Raw genomic sequence first — 25,759 nt, forward strand, 5'->3', positions numbered from 1 at the left:
ACTTAGGTTGCTCAGCAGAGCCAAGCACACATTTCTCTGCCTGTGAGTGGTATTTCCTGCCCTGCCTAGTCAGCTGGGGATTGGCCCTTTAGCTCATCACGGGGGACAATTATCCTGTCTGCTGTAGAAACCTGTGGTAAGGCAACAGGTCCCCTGTGGCTACCTACCAACCACTCTCTGCATAGACAAAGATGCCTAGAGCAGCTTATGCCAAGAACAGGCCCTATTCCCTCACATGATGCAACTCTGACCTGGTCTTATCCAACACCACAGCAGTATTTGTGGGTCCAATGCTCTCCTAAGAAACTTCCCTAGCTGTTTTCTGATTTATTGCTCCTGTCCTTCTTCCCCAGGAAAATCCCTGTAGGGGCGTGAGGGTGAGTAAACCAAACTGATAGCATAGCAGTCTGTGTCCCTCCAGGGTTCACTGGTCTCCAGGGTATGGACCCCCTCTTGCTCCATGTCTGTGGCACACTGTCTAGTGAGGATCCCTACTCTCTCTCTCTGGCACAACACTATTTTCTCCATGTCCAGAGAAGCACAGGCTTGGCTGCATCCTTTCTCAGCATTGTTTCAGTACAGGTACAATTCTGGGCTTTCTCATTTCTCAAGCCTTCAAACAAACTCTCATTGCCTTCCTTCTGCCAACTCTTTTACAATCAGCCCTAAAATGCTACTCACGTTTTGATTACAGACTTCACCATTTCATTCCTTCAGCTGGAAGCCTCATTCCATCCATTATCTCTGTCAAGCCCCCCGTGCTGTCCTAGCTGGCAGGCTCTATTTTGGAGCAAGACTTGCAACACATACAAAATGCCATGTTACAGCTGAGCCATGCAGCAATTTATCTGGGGTCTTTAAAGTCTGATTTTTCAAGGGTCCAAAATTATATCACCTCTAAATTGCTCAATACATTATCCTTTCACCTCTGTCACCATGAGCTGAGTGTAAATGTAGCCCAAGAAGGGGAAAACCCAATCAAATAAATAAATCCTTCATTACATTCACACAATTATTATAGTGTGGTTTTGATTCTTTCAATGAATCCCACAAGAATCTGGCCAGCATGAGGCAAAAAGGGCTGATACACCACCAGCCTGTCACATCAGCACTGCAAAATCATTTGCCATCCCACCGGGGCAGGTCGGGAAAGGGTAAGTATGTTCTTAGTATCAGTGTTTATGAAAAAAAAAATCCCCTCCTTTCTCATCTTGCTCCCCTCTTTCTTCCCCTTCTCTTCCTTTGGAGGATTTGTATTTCCTTTGCTGTTTGCTTTGTAGTCATAATCCTTAAAAGAATGCACTGCAGTGGCAGTGATATGGGTACCATATATTCCCCCTCACTTTCTATTGTATTCCATTTCTCTGTTTTGAGAGCATAAATAGCTTTATAGGACCATTATTTTTCAGCCTTCCCTAGGCTTGTTTTTGCAGCCATAGTTCACCTCCCCAGGGAGGACAACTGAGCTGGGCTGTTCCTAGCTGCAGGTCTCTGTGGCAAGCAGTCCCAAGCCAGCTGACTCACCCGCACATCCGATGAGCAGCTTCCCCTCCTGGTCCTCCCCCAGCATCGCTGTGTTCCCATCCCTGGCAGTACTCCAGGGAACACACTGCCTGCTCTGCAGCCACAGCCTGCCTTTGCCTCCATGTCGCCACCATAGAAGGGCATAACTTTTTGTATTGAGTTTTTTTTTTAACCCTCTAATTTAAATTTTTAAGCTGTATGCTTGTCAAGCAAACCTCAGGAAATACCACCCCAAATGACACAAGCAGAAAGACAAAGGTTTACATATGTTTGTTTCCTCAAAACACTTATTCTAGGCCTATCTGTGATGTTTATGAGCTAGAATTATGGGTGGGTTTTTTTTAAATGAAGAGTCTCAATAATAGGACTTTCATCCGTCTTGGAAAAGTCATAACAATATAATAAAGAGAGCATGGCATGATCCAAGTCCCACATGGCTTTTTATCAGGACTTAGATTTGTTACAGCTCTTTGTCAGAGTTGCATCAGTGTCCTCTGGCTCCACCCCCATCTCAGCATTACTGGGGACAACCTCCTGAATGTAGGACATTAAGGGCACATGGAAATGTCAGGTTGAAACCTTAGGCTTACCTGTCCCAAAGCATACCTTTAAACATCGTTTCTTTGTGAGATTTTTCAATTCTGTGCCAATCTCACAAACTGATTTTTTTCAGGAAACTATATTGTCATGGTTAATGACAAGCACCTGTGAAAGTTCTTCTCAAAAAGAAGCTACTACTTAGACTTTGGGTTCAACAGTGTTAACCTGATCATCGTACTGTGCAGCAAGTGAGGTTGCTGCCTGCTCTATCCTGCTTCATATGAAAAATAGAAAAGATTATAGTTATTTCCAGAACATACCAATGGAGATGCTGGGGGAGAGGGCACCAAATCTAGAGTGAGAGTGAACAAACAAAAATGCAGCCTTGTCCCACAGATGGAGATGTTTGGGCAAGCACATGCTTTAGAATAAGGGTAATTTTTACTCTCTGGGGGTCCCAAGCTCTTTTGACTTCTTAGTTCCATAATACAGGCACAAGGAAAAATTAAACTCAAGTTAACATTTAAGGGAATGCAAAACCCCTTCCTGGATTTTATTGTGGGCAGAAACTACATACTTGATAGCAGAGTAAGCAGGACATTTTTGCAAGACTAAAGAAGTAAGGCTCATCCTTTAGTATCTGAGATGATGTATTATGACAAGTTGGTTTAAAACATCCATAATAAATAACCTGCTGCATCTAAGAATAGTATTCATAGATCAGCTCTGACAAGTGTAGTGCCCTCCTGGTGCCCCTGGCCTGGGTGGGATTTGCAATCTGAATACAGGTAAGATTTACCTCCTCAACTTTCCTTTAAAATGCAATAAATAGTTCATTATTAGCTACATCCACCTCTTTTTTCATCTTAAGTGTTCTTTTGACCATCTCTTGCCTTCTGTTTTTAAGGTTTTCTCTTCACAGCCTCCTCCAGCCAATAAACATTTACACTCAACCAAGTGCAAACACGCACCATGCATCATCAGGCAACCCCACTGGCACCAGACTGTTCAATTGCCTTGCATGGGCTTTCAACACCCTTAGTCCCTACTCCTTCTCCCATCTAACACACATGCTTAGCAGGTCTACGCTATAGGCTGGCCTCAAGGTGCAGAGATTCCTCCTCTTCCTCCTCTACATTTACATGCCTTAGAGGAGACTTTGGTGGTCCAGCTTCAAGTTGGTTTAAACTAGCTTTGCTGCATGACTTTAGAGATGCCAAATCAGAGGCAGGCAATCTGCTCTCTTGCCTTCCCACTGAGTCTCCATCTGTTCCCAGGTCTCTACTAAAGGCTCTCCTTTAAAAGGCACCACTCTTTTAAAAGCCAGTCTCTATTTTCTGCTCTGATTCACCATGAACTGTGTCCACTGTCCTAGACAGAATTTGGTGAGCAATGTGTTGGGCAGTTCTTGTGCCTCACACACAGAGGTCCTAATCAGTGGACATTAAACTACCTCACAGACACAACCTACAATCCCATCTATGCCAAAACAGACCCAAAGTCAACCACAAGCACAACAGCTAACATCTCCATGTGCTGCTTGCAAAGAATGCTGCCAGCACAGTTTGCTTTTGCTCCCCCTCTTAACAGGGCAGTTAGCACTGATATTTACAAATGGAATATTTTTCTAATAATATTGATGAATTAAAACCAAATACTCCATGCTAGTCTATAAAAAAATAGGTGACATGTAGTGATAACTCTTATTCACTTAGTGCAGCTGAATAATCTAAATCCAACAAAACGCACAAGGAAAACAGCACAAATCCTGATGGTGAATGCCCCTCCTAGGGAGCAACACTGCCCCAGGGACTGACTTCAGCAGGGTCCTCAAAGTGTCTTATTTCCTTCACATATATATTCTCAGCATTTGTGCTCAGACACCAGTCCATGTGATTCATCAAGTCCTAACCCTGCTGGAGTGCCCAGCAGAATTCCTCAGAATCAGCCACACTTGGCTAAGATAATGAGCCTTCTGGAAAGGCACTAAACAACACACTAAGCCAGCCCCTCAGCCTACCATACAGTAACTCTAGACCTTAACTTTGCTTCTGTAGTCTGGGCACACATGTGAGAGTTGCCTGGGATTCAGAAAATGAGTGTAGAAGATACCTTTCAATTGGTGGCTTTACATTTAAAGGTTTAGATTATTCTTACTTGTCTCTGGCAGTTATACATAAATCTGAATAATAGAAATTATAAGAAACAAACAGTATTTTCACTATAAAGCTGATTTCAAAGAGTTAGCTTGTCATATTGCATTTTACAGAGGTATCCAAATGTTCTTTAAACTATCTGTATACTTTCAAGAAGAAAAAAAGATTTCAGTATCGAGAAGCTCTCTGCAATTATTTGAACTATCCAAATTATCTGTTTTGGTTTCTTTTCATCAACTGCTAAAAATCAATTTAACGTACAACAGGAAGCTTTAATTGTATTTACTTCTGGCCAAAAGATGTTTGTTTCTGACTAAGTTTTTACTGGATAAGAGAAATTAATTGTAGGGTCTGCTCAGAGTTCTAACTACATCATGATGCTTATTAATTTTTCTGTAGCAGCAATCCTACAAGAGGCTGTGTAAATAAGGCTTGCCTCTCTGACCACCAGCAAAGATATAATCTTTATACCTCAAAGGACATTGCTTCCACCAGCTCAGGCAAAGGAGGCTGCATTAGGCTTTTAACCTTTGTATGGGACAAAAGAGTAGCTGTAGGAAGACACAAAAGGGAAGTAATCACTACTGCAACTGTTTATCTAGGATATTATGATCAATTACAACCAAGCTCTTTGTTCAGGCTGATTATCAAACTCAATGACTCATTTTGCCTTGTGACATAAAGCATGTGCACTTTTGAGATGTGAGGTAGGAATACTGCTTACCTTGTTGAACTGGTGAATAGGCGTTGGTCAGAAAACGAAAGTGCCCTTTATTGTACCAGCAGATCAAGGACATGTTTCCCTTCATTCTTATTCTGTACTGTCCTCTGGACTGTGGAGTTTCAGAATTGTTCAGCATGGATGGAGGTAGGCCTGTGCAGTCACTCTTCCTGGTGCTCAGCAACCCACAGCAGTAAATCTCTGCACGTGAACAAATGCACTGCCCGTCAGCAAACCATCACATGAACCCAGAGAGTAAAAGAAGCAGAGCAAGTCTGAATGACCTGAGTAGAGAAAGAACTTGCCCTACAAGTCCAACAGATATGTCAGCCAACTGGTTTTCTTCTGTAATATCAAAAGATTTGTGTCCTACACAAATGTCTCTGGAAACTGAGACAAGTGCAGAAAGCCTGCTCTCTTGATAGAACTGTACTGGCACCTCCTGCACAGTCATGATGAAACAACAAGAAAAATAATTCAGACTATTTTCCTAGCAATAGCATCTACAATCTGTGTAATAGTCTTCACATGTTTAAAATTGGTCTGAAAAAAACTCCAATGGTGATATGCAGTATGGAATAAACCAGAATTTATGACCCAAGAAAGTCTTTGATGTTTAACTAAGAATATATTATGGAGTGAGCAGGGAGGTAGGGGAAGCTATAGCATCTTAGATATTAACTGAAATAAATTCTCCTACATGACTTCCATGATGCTTTTAATCACAATATACAATAGGTGACAAACTCTGGTTTAATCTACTGCTTCACTGTGCTGCCAGGTTCTTGATTTCCTGGTTTGCTAAGGAAAAGCTGCTTAAGCAGTTAAGAACCACTGAAACCACCAGCTGATTTTAAAAACTCATATGCTAGAAGGATGGAGAAGATGGAAATACAAGTTCAGTAAAAACTGATTTGAGGGAAAAGAGCTAAACCACACAGTGTCCTAGCTGAGTGGGCACTGATCTTGTCCTGCATAGACATCAGAGGCTCCACAGGCAACAGAGTCTGCTGCTCACAGATATATTGTCCTTTTCCTATGTGAGAGACAATAAATAAAATCTAACACCACAAAACACATCTCAATGCAGCCAGGAGGGCACAAACAAGATTTGGAAACAACATTAATAACAACAGCTGAGTGGAAAAAAACAATGGGCCTGGAAACAGGTGACATCTGCACACATCTTTTGGTAGCTTAATGCTCATCTGTCAGCTAAGTCTGCTTGATCAAAATTTTTGTGCTGAATTTTGCATGATATCTTTACAGAGGAAATGCAAAGTCAGAATACAGTGTCTGGCTTTCCCTAAGCCTGCTACCTGTGTTCTTGGGTTTCCACTTATGTGGCTCTTCTGCCTCGGTCTTTCTGGAATGACCTAAGCTCTTGAGTGCCAGTGCAGCCTTTGTGCTTGGTTCATATAATGACTGACATGCTAAGAGTCCCCTCAACAGCTCATGGATACTACAGGAATACTACTAAAATAATTGCAAATACTCATTAATTGGTCCTGTTGTTGTGGGCAGATCTGCAAGGAGCTAAGGCTCTTCCATCAGAAATTTAAGCTACTGATGTCAGAAGAAGGTCAACCAAAACAGCAATGGGGAAACTTCATTCTGAAGGAGGAAACCTGCACTCCATCAGTTATTTCTAATTAATCAATCAGTCTCTGGAAATCCATAAATTCCTTATACAGAAGACAATGAGAAAAGCCTGATGACAACAGGCTTACAATCAATATAGAAGGAACTGTACCTCCAGAGGAAGACACTTAGTAAAAATTTTTTGTCTTGCTAAGAAGTACCCAAACAGCATAGGTCACGTACCCGCAAACTTTTAGAAAGCTTTCTTCTAGCCAACATTAAGATCTTCCCACTCTGATAACAAGCAAGCCTGAGAAGAATTTCACTGAAACATGATAGTCTCTCCAGGAGACTGCAATGGTATAAAACCAAGTAAATAACTACATTATTGTTCTAGAGCTTCAAAACAGCAATAGCCACCTCTGAGATCCCACAATAATTAATTGCAGCCTTGCCTTTTATTGTAGCAATAAGCCTGCAGAAAGCTTCTAGCAGATGTTTCACTCCTCATACAGAATAATGGGAACCATCTTCTCTCTCAGGAACACACCACACACACTTCCTGCTGTACAGTCTAGAAAAGTGCAGCACTTCTGCAGATTTACTAGCGTCTCTCATCGTGGATGACACCCTTAATCTGTAGAGTTTTTTAAAACCACCCAGTTACTATAGCAATAGAAGCAACAAAAATTATGCCCATCTGGCTCAATTAAGTTTTTGTGTGTAATTAAATCAGAATCATAACAGGTGTTTGTGTGGAGACAGGTTGTTCTCCTCTGGTCTCCCTAAACTGTATGTGCATATAAATGAATACACCCAAAATAGTTTAGCAAAGATGAGGAAATGTGGTGTAGTCACCTAAAACTCATCTCCAGAACCTCCAGGCCCCAGAGAGCTTGTGCTGAAGCCTATTTCACCACACCTTCTCTAGCACTGTTTGTGAAGGCTGTCAGGCTTGAGCCAATTCAGGCAAAAATACACATTCTGCAGTCATTTATTCTGCATGCAACACTGGGTCAAGTCAGAGCTAGGGCAGCTGGGGAGCCTGTTGTGGGGAAAAGAAGAGAGTTTGCTTTAGTCTATGAGCTGGAGCTGCACGATCCTACAAAGCTTGTGGGAGTGCCAGGCTGGCAGCTTTTGCACCTTTGCCAACCCCAGCCCCTCTGTCAGACACAGCCAGCTGCTCCTGCTGGTTCAGAATGTGCAAAAGGGACTTTTGGGGATCATGTGTTTAAGGGAAGCATGGGACACAGGGCTTTAGGAGGTTCTGTCCCCTCTAATGGACAACACTAATGCTTAGAGGGGGAGAAAGGGGAGTGCACTGTGAATGAATGTCACAGCAATAGCAGTGACAGCTGTCTGCTCGCAGAACAGAGAATCTGGGGCATTTCAGTGCAGGTTTCCAGTTCTATTCAGAAGCCAGAGAAAGAAATGCTTTGTATGTCCCTCCAAAAATAAAAAAGAGGTCTATTCAGGTTTTCGATTTTGAAAAAGATCAAAGTGTCCTGTCTTATTTTCTGAAGTTTTCTCAGTTCTTGGTATCTTCACAGATCTTAGAATTATGTTCACCGACATCCCTTTATATTACTAGGCACATTATTGTCTGCTGTGGTACAGGGAAGGTGCTGCACAGCAGACTCTAAACAAAGAACACTGTGTTTTTACCAGTAATGCATGTGTGGGCTAGGGTTAGCAAAAGCAAACAATAGTTAAGATTCCACAAAAGTCCTCATCGGATCACAGGATCCTATGGATTAAAGCATAATTTAGGTTGAAAAGCAACTCAGGAGGCCTCTAGTCCCATTCCCTGCCAGAGCAGGGTCAACTTTGAGGCTAGACAGTGATGGTCAGGGCTTTATCTTGTCTGGGCTTGAAAACCTCCAAGGACAGAGACTGCACCACCTGTCTTGGCATCCTGCTTCACTGCCCTCACGAAAAACCTTGCATCTAGTCTGAATATCTCTTGTTTCAGCCTACGTCTGTTGTTTTTCATCCTTTCACCAGGCACCACTGTGAAAAGCCAGCTCCACTCTCTCGACAAGCTCCTCAGGGTAGCCTAAGGCTGCTGCTGTGTCCCCCCCAACGCCTTCTCTTCTCGAATAAGCACAGCTCCCTCCCCACAGCAGAGCGTCTGCTCAGGCCGGTGGCCCAATGCTGAACTTACTCCAGCTTATCAGTGCCTTTCTGGTACTGGGGGACATGTTGTCCAAAACTGTGTGAAGGAGGAGGCAGTAATCATCTCCCTCGATCTATGGGCTACACTCTTGTTAACACAGCCTGGGACAGTGTTGACCAGCTTTGCTGCCAGGGCATGCTGCTGACTCATGTTCAGCTCACTGGCTACCAAGACCCCAGGTCCTTTTCATCAAGAATTTTGAGAGGAACTAATAACAGTTGTAGTGGGTGACTCCAGATTTTCCAGAATTCTTTTCTTTCTTTAAATGTCACTTTTATGTTCCCAGGAAGTTTATGGCTTCCAAGCATGAGCTTATTTAAATCTCCCCCTACTTCTCTGTTGACAGCCACCAAAAAAACCCACAAGACTCCCAAACAGCATAAAGCAATTAAGTTCAATGCCAATTTCTTTTTGCTTTCAGTTCTCAATGGGATCTTTCTATTGCTGATCCAGCTCTAGCCCAGAAACTAAATTTTCTTGAACAAAATAAGTAAATTCATCAGTTTGAGAATGGGTATTGAACTGTTCTGAGCACCTGAGCATAGATGCTTTTCAACAGGCTCTCAGGACACTGAGTGTGGTCCTGTTCAGATTTAGTTGGCTAAGCCACATACCAAAAAATCTCAACATTGACTTAATTGCTGAGGGTGACTCTGTGATAGATCAGGAGAGATGTCTCTGCCAAGTGCAGGCTGCTCTGCCTGCCTCTCCCCAAATGTCCTGCCAATGCAGTAGGATCCCAGCAGGTGCTGGTGATTGACTATCTGCTTCGCAGCAGAGTCAGTAAACATCATCTCCTCCAAGGCTCTTACTGATTTCACCATGGCTTGACATCTCAAACATCTCACCTCTCCCAGTGTCTCATAGCCCTGCCAGTTCAACATCCCTCTGCAAAACCTCTGAGCTAATCCCTAGTAACTCGTGACAAATGCAGACAATCCCATCACCTTGTTAAACAGATATGCTTTTCTCCCCATGATCTTATTTATATAGGAGTGCTATGCTATTTTGCAAAGCCAATAAACCTGCCATCTTAGTGTCCCACCCCCCACCCACCTCATAGCTTCAACCCTAGGAAGGTAATAATGTGTACCAGATCTGCAGCATAATTTTGAAGGCAGCTGTCAAAGATCATAAAGCCTCATGAAGCTACATAACAAATCATGAACCAAACTGAAATCTCAGTATTGCATTAGCATATTTGATCAGATAGTAAGTCAAAATTACATGCTTTAAAAAGACATTACCGAATTTGTTACCTGCTAGAAACCATTAATTTGAATGATCTGTGCAGTGTAAAGCCCATGAATAATTCAACCCTGTGAACAATTTGAATTATCTGCAGGTAATAAACACTCAGCTGGTTTAGTAGCCATGCATTTTTTTCACCAAGGTTATGGAAACTGGCTCGCACCAGATTGTCTTTATGCCTCCCTAGCAGGGCATAAAGGGTGCAACTCAGCAGTCAAGTTTTTATCTGTCAGTCTTTACATTTAAATCTTAATTTTTATTCTCAGGTGCTAGGAGTATGTGGGTTATCCTCCGTATTTTTTAAAACCCACATTTTGCATCACTGATTTGATAGTCTTAAAAAGCAATGTTTAGAATCAGCTGTGAAAAGCTATTTACTGAATATTGGTCTCTGCTCAGGGGAAAAACTCCAGAGCACTAGAAAGATGCTTTACTTCTTTCCCATTTGGCTGTCCACAGCATTTGGGAAGCCATGGCTCTTTTATGAGAATATGCAGGTATTCCACTGTACTCAGTGAGCTTACCTAAAATAATGCAGGAGCTAAGTCCTGCATGGAGCTCAGCTGAGACAGTCCTCAGTGTCAGCACAGTGTGTTCAACTACAGCACTGGTGCAGCTCACTGGTTTTCTCATTTTAAATGAGCATCAGCATACTGTCTCAATTCCCATGCTTTCCCCCTGCTTTGGGCCATGTTTCATTAATATAATAGTATATGTGGCATATTAATTTTCTGCAAAGCCAAAAGAAAAACTCAGACATCAGTGCTGTGTTGAAACAGCAAACAGCCTCATAGCTGTGATGCATAATGCCAACCTCCAACCTTACTGCGATGAAGGATCTATTCTACACATATCAACCGTGAAAGGTTCTGGCGATCAAAGAATGAGCTGAGAATTGCATGAGATGACTTATAACTGACTGGCAAGAGTGCAGGATTCTGTAATTTAAGAGGAGTCAAGTCTTCAGCATTTCTGAAAGCAAAGCAACACATGGCTTTTCCACGCCCAAGGCGAGGGGGCATTTGATAGAAAAGATAACCTGAGATGGCTCAAGAAACTTGCTGGGAGAGCCATATCAACAGACATTCTGCTGGCAAGTGTGATTTTCTAATGTAGAGTTTATTATGCTTCCAAAATTAAAAAACTGTCCTATCAAGCTATGCTGATGATTCTTGCTGATGCAAGAAAAGAAAAAAGCAAATTTTGCCAGGGCTTTTGCAACAGCATTAAGTGTCATTTAGAGAAGTCACATCTTTAACAGATATTAAACCAACAAACAGTTCTAAGGCACATCTCTAAGGATTCATCCCATTCCTAGTCTTTCAAACCAGGACCAGAAAAATCACAGGCACACAGGAAACCCCTTGAGAAGTCCCCCAGGCCATATAAGAGAATTGACCTCCCATTTCTAAGGCAAAGAACAAAAGCAAAGACTTTAAATAACCTTATTTAAAATTATTTTATATCCTCATTTTGAAGATTTAAAAAGCAACTTAGAAAGTCCTCTGTGTAGTAGCTATTCATGAATGAGAACTCTTCTTAGAGATTAACAACTTATCTATACAAGGAACTGAAATACCAGTGAAGACTTTTGGAGGATTTTTTAATCCAGTAGCAGGAAGCTCCTGGGTCTGTCACCATTAAAACCCAGTGAGTCACCTGATACATACCTTGCTTCTCAAATTCTTCGAAGAGATTCAGGCTGGTAATGCTTGGACCTGTGAAGATGATGTAGTTTTTCCCAGAGGCATTCTGACAAAGGCTTTTGGCCACCATACTGTGAAGCTGCGGTTTGTTCTTCAAAGCATCCAGCCCATCAGCACCACTCCCTTCTTTGAGATGGACATAAATCTTAAATGAGAAATGGTAAGAAAAGGTTATAAAGAAACTAGAGGGAGCAAATGCAATTCTTAGCATACCTGCACAGCTCAAGACAAGCTAAGAATCAAGGCAGCAGACACAGTTTATAAAATGCTAATTAAAATCCTTTTCAAGGGGCTGTTGCTTTAAAACCACCTCAGGTTAGCTGGCACAGCTACCAATAAATATAACATGCTTCACCTCATCTTAAGGACTTCCTGAGGCTCCTGTCACTGTTGTGCAGCTTGAAGATTGCTTGGTAGGAAAAGATTCCAGTCATATCTGAGATAACGTGTTGTACTGAATCTGCATAGACTTCAATGCTGCCAGCTAAAGGAGAGCATGGAAACCTCAGTTTCAAGAAAATCCAGTACAAGATGACCAGAAGGAAATGACCCATTTAACTTTCACTGCATTAATATTCAGATTTATTTCCTGTTGGCAGTAACCATTAGGCTGTGATGCAAGTGCATGTGCACCCCCATAAATGAGAGGAGCCAGCAAAACACATCCCCAACCAGCCAGAACATCCTCATCAAACTCTCCAGGCACAGTGCTAATTCTTAGATCCTTTGCTTAAATCATGATTTGGAGACAACTCACCAAAACATATTGAACTAGGGAGATGGGTACAGCACAATATGCTGTGGTTAAGAGGGAAACCCCTGGCTCACTTGCAGCGGGCTGCAGTAGCTTCAGAGCATATCCTGCTCTGAAGTCCATACCGCTACGCATTTCAGGAGAGCTGTCACCAACATCTGCAGGTGGACACATGTTCCTGTTAAGGGTGCAGGAACATTTATCCCTTAGTGATGCGATTAACCAAACACAGTCTCACCAACTGAAAGAACACTGAAGTCAAGCTATTGCTTCATTCCTACCAGTGACCCCTCCAGAATGGGAGTCTCCTGCGTTGCCATGCAGAGGGACACAAGCCTTTCATTTTATTTCACTGATGATATTTTAGAAGCATAACTTTCACCAAAGTTCAATGCCTAATAAAGCTAATGAGGCATCCAACCCTCACCTTGTTCTAAGAGCCAGCAGAAAGAAAATCTGCTGGAAAGAGAAATGAGAGGAAGCAGACATTGCTCAGTCACCCACACAGCACTGTAACACCACAGAACCTGCAAAGATTTAAAAACACACACAAATTCAAATTTTCTGAAAAATTTACCCAGCCCTGTCTCTGAGACTTTGGATCTGAAATACTCAAATCCTTCATCAATTCCAGAAAATTTTACCTGTCAGAGAAAAAGCTGAAACTTATTCAGTTTTTAGGGGCCTTTCTTCTGGAGCCATATATCCACAATTTAGTTAAGTTTGTTTGAGACTTCAACCATGCAAAACATACAGCACTGCTTTCCTGTACAGCATATTTCTCTTACCAACACACCTTGCTGCAAACGAAAGTTCATTGCAATGATCAGAGTACAAAAATACTCATGTTTGCAGAAGTGCTCCCAATAATCCATCTTAGAGAAGAACAAAATTCAATTAAACAGCTTCTCCCTATTTTAGATGGTATATCTCCCAGCACTGGTATTCTAGACATATTTTATGCAATAGTCCCTAGAAATTCATGCATCATGGAACAGACCTCAGAGTGTGCTGTGTATGAAATCTCTGACAAATGAGACAGAAATTGTGTTTTGAAGGAACTGACAGGCTAAAGAACAAAGTTGGTGCAAGGACAAACACACACTAATTCCAAAAGGAAGTAGAGCACATATTAAAAGGAAGTCTTAAATACACATTATTTATCTTTAAATAAAATTAAAATCCCTTTTTTGATTGAAACAGCTTCCAGCTGAGGACAAAGGCAGTGACATGTGTAGGCTTCCTGATCCTGCTCCACTTACTTTTGAAAGCTGTCAAATTTTTGCTTTCCTCAATTCTAAGGCTGTGGACTAGCTAATTATGACAAGTCATTTAGGTTATTAATCACAGCTCCAGAGAGCAGCTTAACAGTGGAATGCATTCAAAGGGCAGACTGTTCCAAATTTACAGCAAAGGTATTTCATGATTATTGGCAACGAAATTATGATTAGTTACTAGTATGCCAGCACAGAGACCACACATCAAACCCTTAAAACTACAGACATGGCAGTGGAGACAGAAGATGCAGACAGGTTAGTTTTGACCTTGAAATAGCAGCTGAGCTGAAAGCAAAGCAGGAATCTCCAAGCCTATACAAGTGTCCTACACCTTACCTCCCCCAGTCTGGTAAATCTTGGCTAATCAGGAGTCTCTCCTGCTCCATCCTCATTCTATGTTCCTTGTACCATCCCTCCAAGGGATGAGACAGTCATCTGGCACTGCTGGTGTGCCAACTGCTCCCTCACTGTGGGATGGTTTGTGTCTGCAAGCAGCTACTTTAAAGAACATTCCCACAATGCAAGGATCCACTGAGGTACCACTATTTTCATACTAGGATGCTACATACTCCATAGGTTTTGTTAGCAGAATTCTCTGTGCACCTGGCTGTCATTTTGCTCTGTTCACCTCCCCGGTGGCATTTACTCAAACATCCATATGCACTGCTGATGCTCCAGTGTTAAATACACCCCCTTTTCTTTTTCTCCTTGGGCACTCCGTTGCCTATCCAACAACAGCCTATGTTCTTGGCACAGTATTTCTTGTTTTGGAGAAACATAGTTCAAAGCTTTATCATGCCCAGCTCTATTGGGAAGATGGGTGACCACAGCACAATGCTGGAAGGCATAAAGGTGCTGTGAAACAGTGGCTAGGTACAGATAACTGGCAAAGGCATAGCTTCAAATATCTTTGAAAATGCCTAGGATCCCATATGGCCTTTGTTTTTCCTCTCCCTATCCTCTCATCCAGCCTATTTCATTCTGCCTCAAATCACGAAGATCCTGCCTACTGAAGCCCACAGCATTCCCTCCCTTTCTGTACTGCATTAGAGGGGGTATTTAAGAGTCAGCAGCCTGCAGAAAAAGCACAAATTGACAGAAATTGGCTGCAAGACCTTCACAGACACAGTCAGAAGCTGCTCCCAAAAATGTTTGTTAAACTCTTCACTAGACCTTCTGGTTTGCCCTGGGACAGCGTTAGAGCTTTGTGCCCTTTCCATGTGCACCAACAGCAAAATATCACCAGAAGTACAGGCTCGACAACTGTTGCTGGATAACAGACGGAGAAGCTGGCAGCACCACCCTCTGCTTCGGTGGGTGACAGTCAAAGCAATCCTTCTTGAATATCTGCAGAGATCTTGAATATCACTGTGTATCTTTTTCTAGTGGCTATTGATCCATTTGATCTATAGGGCTAAATGGGATAACTCCTATAGTTCTAGCATCATTTGACTTAGGAGGCAACTACAGGCTGAAGATTTTTAATCCAGGCAGAAATGGAGCTTTCCCTAGTCATCCCTCAATTATTTGTTTCTTATCAGAACAGTGACACAATCATCCATCTCTCTATCTATGGCAGCCCTACTACACCAGATACTTTCAATGCAACATGTTTTAATCCCAGTACGCAATACCAGCTCTCTCTTCTTACACTGCTTAACTCATCCCACAAACCCTCCTCTCTTCTGCCTTTGGTCTCCATGCAACATCCTAACAGCCTTCTCTCTTTAAAGACCTGACAATAGGAAAAAAAACCTTCATAGTCTCTGGTTCATCTTTTCTTCCACCTACAACTGCTTCTGCCTCTTCCCATCACAAATGCAAAAGCAGGTATCAGCCCAAACACCTGAGTGCCTGAGTGACAGGGTATGGATGAAGACTGTGCTGAGCTCTTCCAAGTCAAAAAAAAAAGAGAGCAAACTGTTCTGGAAAGACCATTTGCCTGTAGAGGCAATCAGAAAAGGCTTCACTTTCTGAGCTGGAGATTTCACATGACGACAGATGAGATGAAAGTCAATCACTTGTCACTCCAAGTATGTTTGGTTATAGAGGCAGACTGCTGAAGAGAGTGCTACCAGAGGAAGGATGGTCTCAGAGAAGACAAATTTCCTTGCGCTAGGAAACTGTGCTAGCAATTTACTCTATGGAAAATTCATGTGGAAGGTTCACATGGTCCCTCAGAAACTGAGTGAAAAACGAAACACTTAGGAACAAAAGCTGCATCTTGACTGCACATTTAAGAGAACAAGCCCTAGAAACTAAAATATTGGTGATTCTCCTCATATTCAAAGCTCAGATGGCATATTGAAAGCACTTGTGAATAGCACACCCCAAGTACTCCACCTTCATACATAATTGAAGCACGCCAGGGTACAATTCTCAAATGAAATAGGTGACATTTGGAAGAAAAAAAAAGGGCGGAGGTAGTAATAAACAGAATGAAGATTTTTGAAAGCTCCATTGTGGAAAAATATCCCACAAAGGGCAGATCCTAAACAACCACAAAACAGAAGCCATGTTTTCAGATGGTACAGTTATACAAGAAGGGACAAATAAAAGTAGTCATACTTCTTGGGTCTTAAATAGCTATCAAAAAATAACTTTTTCTTTAGACTTCACAGCCAAATACATACCTGCTCATTCCTAGCACTACCTTCTAGATTCTGCCTCACTCTTGTCTTTCCCTCTCATCCTAAACCTCATCTCTAACTGTTGCCATTACAAACGCTGTTGGGAGACTGTCACCTCCAGTCTCACCCTAAATCTGCTCCAGTTCATATTCCCCCCTTCTTTAACAATCTCTTCCCAGCCAGCTCTTAGGTCTAGCTCTGTCTCAGCAGCTGTTGGCACCACTGATGGTGTTCTTACCAAGACCAGATCTTTTCATTTATTTTAGCTCCTCTTCATTCTCTTCCTATTTCTAAATGCTACTTTCAAAATAGTATACAAGAGACACACAAGTTTTCCAGTCCATTCTCAGCTAGCTCTTGGTGTTCCTTACAGAGCTCTCTCCCTGGTCCCCTTCTTTTCTCCCTCTGCATCCTATTTTGAATTATTTCTATCCGCATTAACATGCAGATCCAGCTAACATCTTCGTGCCAAGGACTGACAAATACCTGCTTTGCCTGCACACATTTTTCGAAGTTTCTAAAAAGCTCTTAACAAGACTGGCAGAAAAATGCTGGTAGAATTGACAGCGCAAGTCCAATACGGTTTAAAGATCTTTGTTTTTCTTGCCATGTTATTTCTTTATCACTGAGGGCACTACGACATCTTACCTGTAAGAAGGACCAACAACCCATGGATTACCAAACACAGATTTCTCTCAGCAGCTTCTCTCAGGCAACATCTAGGTCAGGCAGATTCATTATCTGTAACAGCTCCACATAAATCATTTCCTATTCTTTCAAATACCTAAGAACTGCCTGGCTCTCCTCTCAATTACTGCAATCATCCTTCTTCCTTTTGGCCTTGCTAAAATGTATCTTGACATCCATACAGTGCTCTGCCCCTCAGATTACTTGCCTAACCCTTTGCTTTCACTGCGTCAGGCTTCTGCCAGCTCCCACTTCTTTGGAGCATCAAACAGAAATGGGGCTGGAAAATGAAGACAGGCCTTTATGGTTTAGGCTTTCCTATTGATCTCCTCCTCTACCTTGTCAGTACACTGATTCTTGCCTGCATTTGCCCCATGAAGCTAGGCATCCAACCACTAATGCAAAACAAGCCCATGTTTGCCTCTTTCCATGCTGCCCTTCTGCCTGCCTGGAAATCACTACTAATGTCAGCAGAGCTCTTTCCTTTTGCTCTTCAAAACCTTTCCTAGAAAGAATGCAATCCTCACAAGGCAATTGTTAATCAATGCAAATCAATGCATTGGCCCTAATGCTTCTTAATTTTTTTTTCAGGCTCTCCCTGTTCAACTGGCAGCTCAGCTCAGGCCAGTGATTGAGGCTTCACTCTGGTGCCACACAACTGCACAACATTGGCTTTGTTTTTCTAAGAAAATTCACATTGAGCTGTGAGAAGATGTCTAAGTGAGGAGATGTGAGAAGATATATAAGTGATGTAAGGTAAGAAAAGTATAAACTATCAGAAGTACTGTAACTGTTGAGAGAATAACACATAGTAGCCAAAGGAGGAAAATTCATAAAAAGGGCATAAAATCTTAAAACAAGACCAGAAGATGACAAATCAGTAACATGAAGGATCCAGCTCATTCCTAAGCAGGAGTAACAAGGCTAGGGACTGCCTGGGCTGTGCAGGCTCACCAGGAGTAGGGCATATACTGGTACCTAGCAGTGTGTTAGTCCCAGCTCACTGCCAGGTGCCTTAGCCAGGAAATACTGCTGTACTCAGCCTCCTTCCAGAGTCCTCTGGGCAGCCAGAACACATCTGAATTAAAGTGACTTGCTGTGGGAAGCTTAAGCCTCCATCTTGCATTCAGATACTAAACTTGCTTGGGGAGATATTGTCTTTTTGTCCTGCCTACAGCACCTAGCACAAAGGGATGGGATCGACGAGTAGTGTTCCTATGGCAAAACTATTAAGTGTGGAAGAGACGAGGCTCTGCTGCTTTTAGCCTCCTTCCCCAGGCAGAGTTGCACTGAGCAACAATAGCTGCAGAAAGGACACAACTATACACATAGTTTTATTGTCATAAACTCCTAGCACCCCAGATGGGAATTAAAAAATAACCTTCATATCCAACTAAAAATAGACATCTCAGTGTAAACTCTGAGAAATCTTTGCCTTATGCCACATATACGTTTGATTTTCCCATTAATCTAGAAACATGGTAAGATTGTAAACTTCACAAACATTAATAGGGCTGGCCCACCACACATCTGCAAAGCTACCTTTCCCACTTAATACCACTGAGCAAGAGGATAATTGACTTTTAATTGAGATCTGGGATTCTCAGATGCTGACAGTACAGAATCTTGTGCATTAAAAAGCCAAAGCCTGGTGGGAGCCAGAGAAAGAAAGCAGATAGGATTTTCCAGCCACCAGTGACTGACAAATGAAGGCAATCACATTTCCTGGGATCCCCTTCCAGCCAAAGCCTGACCTTGAGAACCTCCTCAAAGCAGCTGCTACATCTGTGCATTCCATATGCAACTGTTCCAGCAACAGAAAAATTACCAGGGCACTGTTTAAAGAAACCCAAGGGCTCAGACTAATCTCTAAACAAAACTTAAATAGGCTGAAACACCAACATTTCTGAGCAGCTTTATCAAACAAATGCACAGATGGCTAACTCTCCTGCAAGTCTGACCTTGAAAATAAAACTCACTCCAGGTTTATTCACCCCTCCCTTTCCCATTGACTGAATGCACTTACATAGTGTGTTGTGAAATTATAAATTCGTCAGGGCACAATCTCAGTTTCTCTAAAATCTGGATGTAAGTTCTTACCCTGTAACATCAACAGGGTTATGAAGTATTCAAACTGACTGTACTTACCCTGTCTGAAATTATCTATAGCATTTAATATAAAAGCATGTTTACATGGTTTGGGGGGGTTTTGCTGCAACTGAAAGCTCTACCACTGATCTGTAGAGTGGCCTCAGACATCTGCCTTCAGTGATACTGCTGTTCTTTGGGGACACAGCTATTTCTTACCCTCTTAGGCAGAGGCCACCCTGATCTAGGTTTCACTCTAAACACAGCGATCGTGGAAGTCACTGATCCTTCAGGAACATGGGAAGACTCAAGCTGCAGAGTCACAGTACTTTTCCTTAATCTGTTCTGACTCATCACTTCTTCAGGGTAAGCAGTGAAAGGTGGAAACTCAAATTCAGTCCCAGCACAAGGACCTAAAGGACTTCATAAATCTGGGCAACATATTTCACAGGGATATTAGTGAAAATTAAATGCATTATTGCAAGAATTTTCTGCCAGAGAATAAAAGCAAGTGCAGAGCCCAATATTCAGTGGCAGAGAGTGAGTGTGGGAAGGGAAATGCATCCAGTATAGCCTCAGAGAATAAAATTCATCTCAATGAATAGGAAAGAATATTCACATCCATAAAGTAATTTCTTCCTCACCATGATATCACAGTTTTTTTAAGTAAATAATTACGTTGATGAGCTAATTCCATTACTGCCTATCACAGTGATTAATATTGCTTGACCGTTGCTTTGCAGCGCTCTCTACTATCTACATACTGCCTTCCATTTTGTTGATTACTCTTTGGGTCAGGGACTATCTTTAGGGTTACATTTGTGCTATGTGTCTGTGGTTCAGGATGAGTCACTATGGGAATAGCCCATTCTGCCTGACTCTCCATGGGGTTCAGTGCTGGAGTTCAGCAGCATCCTGTGCTTGCTTCTCCTGAAAAATGATCAGAAATCCTTCTTATGCCGGAGGAGCTATAAAAGGACTAGGCATCACTCAGTGATAGTTACTCATCACCACGTTCATTCCTATTGAGCCACACAAGAAATTCAGAGAGCACAATGCGTCCTACCAGGACAAAATAAATAGCCCTGATCTGATATTTGGGAACTCTCTTCATCATTTCTTGATAAGCAATATTGCTATATCTAAAATGGAAAAAAGTCCTACCAATCATATTTATGAACATCTTTTACAAGCAAGCGTTCCACATTTTGAGAGAAAAAGAGAGAAATAAAAACTGACATAAATAGAGTTTTGATTTAAATAGGATGACTTACTCAGCACATACTTTAAGAAAGACTTCTAAGCTACTGCAATTATTTAAACTGCAACCAAGACATTACAATATTGGTTTGAAAAGTGTCTTAGTGGTAAGTAGAGAAATATAAGTGGTATACAGGGAAATAGATCGTAGGGAACAAAGCAAAGATGGAGCAGAGAGGGACACCTGAGGTCCTGCAAAAGCTGAGTTTATTGTTCTCACTGAATTAGAAAGAAAGAAATGAGAAGGCCCAAGCTCCCTCCTGCAGCAGGAGCTGCTGCCACCTTGATGTCTGGCATCAAGGGCAGATGAAAAAGACAACTGTATCAGGGCAGTTCTGCAGTCTGCTTTGCCAAAGTCAGCTCTCCTGAAGCCCTTCTAACCCTCTGAAAGGTTTTGCTCATGTTCTCAACTGCAGTAGACATATATTTACGTTGTCTGAATGATGTGTCCTTCCTGCATGTTCCCACTTGGCCAGCTGACCATGGAAAGATGCTCAGCAACAAAGCTATTCACTGCAACAAGATGCTTTGCTTTAGAAATTCCGAAGCAGAGAGATGATCTGAAATTGTGCATCCATCTTAAAACAAAGACTTAACTGTCAGGATAGAGTCAGGTTACTGTACTAGAGAAGACAGAAGAGTAGTCTAATATATATATATTGCTTCTACTATGCATATATAAGCCTATGCACCTTCTTATATCCACAAGCAGCATTTGAGATTTATGCCATTTCTGTTCCACAGATGGCTTATTGGGCTGGATTTTTAACCAAACATTATTGGCTTAAAAAAAGTAATTTATGAGCCATCAAACAGAAGTATTTACTCACAGCCAAAAACATGGTTCAGAGTTTTGCTCATGAGCACAAGCAGAAAGAAGAATTTGGGGATTCAAAGAGCTGAAACTCCTAACATTAACAACTGACCTGTGACCTGCCAACCGAAGTTCACAGAGTAGCTCAGCATGTGGCTTCAAAACACGGATATCCACTTTATATTAGGAAAACAAACCAACCAACCCTTTTCATTATAGGAAAAGCAGAGCACTGGGAAAACCAGGATGTCTCCTCAAATGAGATTTTTTAACATCGAATTTATCATTCAGGTTTGGAGGACCTTGGTTTTGGCCAGGACAACCACAGACTGCTTGAGGTTCCTTCCATTCCTGAGAACCACTCATACACTCACTTCTCTCTTCTGCCTAGGCAGCCTCACTTTTTTATACATATCTATTATTCAGACTTTTGAAATTGAATTAGCCTGATTTCTGAAGTGTTGATAGCCCGATTTTATCTTGAATAAAAGGACATCAATGTCATGTGGAAACAATGATGAAGGGAATTAATCCAGACAGCATTAAGGAATTTTATGTATTTCCAAGTGGGCGCTGTAAGGTTTTTCTAACAGCAGACAGGTATTAGATCAGACAATCTTTAACTATCAGGCAACAAATCCTTCCTTCATGATGGCAGCTTCACAAGAGATGCAAGGGAAGGTATGCACATGAAGGGGAAAACATCAGACTTTCTTCTGGTCTAGGTCAATTCCCTCCATGTGTTAAACACAGAAAAAAAACCCACCTCTGTTTTAATACTGTACATAACCCAAACAACCACCAAATAAGCACTTTGGATTCTTCAAGATTCCTCATATACATGGCACAAATGAACACAGCATTTCAAGCATATCATAGTTGAAGATGCCCACCCTCCCCAGGTTAGATTTTTCCATTTTACTACGAATATTCATGTTCTCATATATTCTTTTTCACCCTACCCTAAGGTCCTTTTCACCCAATCATTTTAGCATGTTGATAATGGCAGCCAAGTCATGGAATGAAAATTGAAGGCAGCTGGTAAGATAATCCTGGACGTCATCCGGATGCAAGTGAAGCATGAGTATCTAATTCATTAAGGGAACAGGAGGATTAGGGTGGTCATGAGCATCTATTCTGCTTAATTTGACATTCCATTAATTTACTCTCTCAATGGACAGGACAGGAGGTGCAACATAATTATAGTTCAGAATCTGAAACTTCTGGCATGTCTGAAGACTTATTAGTTTGATGGCAGTTGGCTGGCGGGAGCATGGCAGGAGATCAGCAAACTTTGTGCTTGCTGTACCCAATATGTTTCAGTAATAAACTGTGTGTGGGATTGGTGGAGTTCTCCATGGAGAACAAAGACACTGCCTCTATATAGCAAATGACTTTCCAAAAGCCTTGAGAGCAGAAACTTCCAAGGATGCTTCAGGTGAGTCTATTTGTATCAGACAAAACAGCTGCTTTAAAACCTGGATGGAAGATATATGAGCCTAAGTTTCTTCTCAGAGTGAACAGCATTGCTGAAAATGCAAAACCCTGTTCCCAGTGAGCCTCTTCTCTTGCACAGCTACTCAAACAGACGGGATGATTCACTGACCAAATTTTACTCTGAACAAATGTTCAACTGGAGCAAACCCACAGGCCCTGCAGCTCTGACATGCAGTCAGCCTGAGCAGGCAGTATGCACGTCCTACCTGCAGCTCTGAACCACCACTCTGGAACATGCAGGACACAATGTTTTTGCAGCTCTTGGGAAAGAGAAGTATCAGAAAGCATCTGCCCCCTCAACTCTATGTATCAAAATTAATGACCAGATTTTTCAAGGGCTCTCAAAATACACCAGCAATAGGGTAATACGAGAATTTTAAAAGATGTTCCTAATGCTTTACAACACTAAAACCAAACCCTTTAACACATGTCCCACTCAAGCTCACATTTCACCTTGAAGTCACATCAGATTTTGTTTCTTTGATTGAGAAGTAGATGTGTGAAAATATATGTAATAGGAAACCCCACTAATATGCTGCTCACAGAAAGACTGACATCTTGATAACATATTGATTTAGTCTACTGGACACCGCTGGCTATCACAGATGCAGTGCTATACTTAGAGAGAAGCTGACTCATTAAAAATGACAGAAATCACAGTACCTAGACATTTAGATAAACTTTGGATGTACAAACAGACAGACCTTGTAACTGCATTTCAATTTAATTAGCTTAGGGCTGGCAGCCAGATGGACAATATTAGAGACAGACACTCAGTTAAATCATACAGCGAACAGAGCATCAGGAACTTGTCATCACTGTCTGTTGGATCTAGTATCTGCAGGAGTCAGAAACCTGCTGCATTCAGGCTGTTGCCCCTGGCAAGGTAATGAAGAGAAGTGACTGTTACCTTTGGTCCTGCCACACATTTTAGGGCCTGCTGGAACTGAATCAAGGCACTTGAAGAGGTAAAACCCACCTGGCAGATGAAACCAGTGGATGAGCACTGCCGAACCCAGAGGCTGAATTTCCTCTTTTTCCTCTTGCGCAGTTCCCTCTCTGTGCACGTGGCAATGAAAACAGGATCCTCATCAATCAGGGGCTCATGTAGTACCTGCAATTGGCAAGAAAAGAGGTGGGCAAAGAAACAGAAGAACACACGATTGATCAAAAAAGTGTGCTTTAAATTTTTTCAAGGAAATACAATCCTTGCACTGTGCTTGTGTGCATCACCCCATACAAAGAAGAAAACCCACTTTTGGTCAGTGCTACCATCCACCAGAAACCAAAGCCTGGCTAGGCACACTCTGTTGTAGACAGCTGTTCTACACATGGTTTGCAAACACTGCATGGCTCACACTTCTAATTATCAGCTACAGTTCAACATCCCTCCAAAATGATGTGGGGGATGGGGCAGGGAGAGTGGATTATTAGCAACATCCTTCTCCAAGCTTCATAATGTTTGGCGGAACGCCTTCCACCCAAACATCCCCTGCAATATGTTTTAAGGTACATTCCTTGTTTACAGCAAAGGAAAACACACATCAAAGAGGGAAAGAAGTTAAGGGAGAAAAAGGTATTTTCTGCTGCCACTAAAGGAGGTGGTAAAGAGAAAACATTTTTCCTGGTGGCAGCAGCTTCCGTGAAGTCTCTCAGGAGCTGAAAAATTTTACAAAAGGAGACAGAAAGATAAAGCAACAAGAGGCAGGAACAGAAAAAGACAAGGCAGACTGGAGCAAGTAATGAAAATCTGTGAAAGTGAAGTAGTTTCTGCATTCTGCATCCAGATGATGGAAGACAAGTCCTGTTCCTTCTAGCTGTTTTGTTACACTTCCCTCCATTACTTCAGTAGCAAAACTGTTAGGTTTTACACTGTGGAATTCACCTATAGAAAAGCACTAGCACCTCCTCGCAGCTCACAGGTAGCTGTGCATAACATACACATACCTGACTGCATGGTGTGAGCTGTCTAGCAAGTCACTTGTGAAAGTACAAAGGCTTACAAACTGTTTAAAGGTCTCAGCTGATGAACGCTGGCCAAATACAGACATCTACCTCTAAATCAAAGCAATTCACTGCAGGCTCCCCTCCTAGAATACAAGGGGAACACAGTCCCAGCAGGCCATAACTCATACCCTTTTAAAGACATTTAAAATAAGTCAGATGGGTTATAACGTAAAGGAAGTCGTTCTTTTCCAGTGACCATCCTTCCAGGAGACAGGCTCAGATACAAGTATGCAGACGCTCTCACCCCCAGACCAAACCTTTCCACGCCTGCATGTGTGCTACTTTTGTGCACATCTGTGCACAGTCAGTGGCAAAAATGAGAACAAAGCAGCATTAAACCTGGGAGCGATGCTTGCAGGAGAGATCTGGTGGGTAAGCAGTTAAGTACCAGTAATGAGCAGCTGCTGGCCTCCTGAATACAAGATGTTTGTTGAACATCACTCTGTCAGCCCAAAATAGGCACCCTTGCCCTCCCCACACAGTGACAGCGGCACACTGTCATTTGTACGCTCTCCACTTCTTAAGGACTCATAAAACATTCACAGGACCATCTGAAAGCACTCTTGTGAAATGCTCAAATTATACACCAAAACGCAGATGTGAGCAAGGAGAGCTGTGCACAAAGCTATTTGTTCTTATAGCTGCAGCTGCCCTGCTTCCCTGCCGCAGCCAAATCTTCCTCTCTCAAGGTTCATACAGAACACAGCTCTTCCTTTCTAAAGGCCACCTGGGGCATTTCCCACTTCCACCTCAGAGAATTCTGACAGCATTTTGAAAATATTATGTGTGGCCTCATTTGCTTTTGCCTTCTGCATCTCTTGTGCAGAGGGAAGGAGCACATTCATTGGGATGGGGTTGGATAAACCATTAAGAATTCCTCAGCTTCGGGAAAGGCCCTCCTACCTGCCAGATCCCACTGAGTGGTGTGGTTCAGCTGTTATCATCTCCCCTGCTGCATGATGGAGAGCAGCAGAAAGAAAAGGCTGTATAATCATCACTTTAGGACATCTTTTACCCCTTTACATTATATCCCCTCTCACCTCTGCACCACAGCATCAAATCTCCTTGCAGCAGTGCTTATCTTGCTTAC

General features: G+C 42.2%; 1 protein-coding gene across 1 annotated transcript in view; it reads right to left on the bottom strand.

Annotated features, from left to right (window-relative positions):
* PGBD5 (piggyBac transposable element derived 5) overlaps positions 1–25,759 on the bottom strand; it is a 34,783-nt gene that overhangs the window by 2,753 nt on the left and 6,271 nt on the right. Inside the window, exons 2-4 of the mRNA XM_009075869.1 lie at positions 23,642–23,776; positions 11,620–11,800; positions 4,945–5,142 (exon numbers count right to left, since the gene is read on the bottom strand). Coding sequence (XP_009074117.1) covers positions 4,945–5,142; positions 11,620–11,800; positions 23,642–23,776 — 514 coding nt within the window. The remainder of the gene's footprint in view (positions 1–4,944; positions 5,143–11,619; positions 11,801–23,641; positions 23,777–25,759) is intronic.

The sequence above is a fragment of the Acanthisitta chloris genome, unplaced genomic scaffold (genome assembly GCF_000695815.1).
Source record: "Acanthisitta chloris isolate BGI_N310 unplaced genomic scaffold, ASM69581v1 scaffold24195, whole genome shotgun sequence".
In the NCBI taxonomy this organism is placed as follows: Eukaryota; Metazoa; Chordata; class Aves; order Passeriformes; family Acanthisittidae; genus Acanthisitta; species Acanthisitta chloris.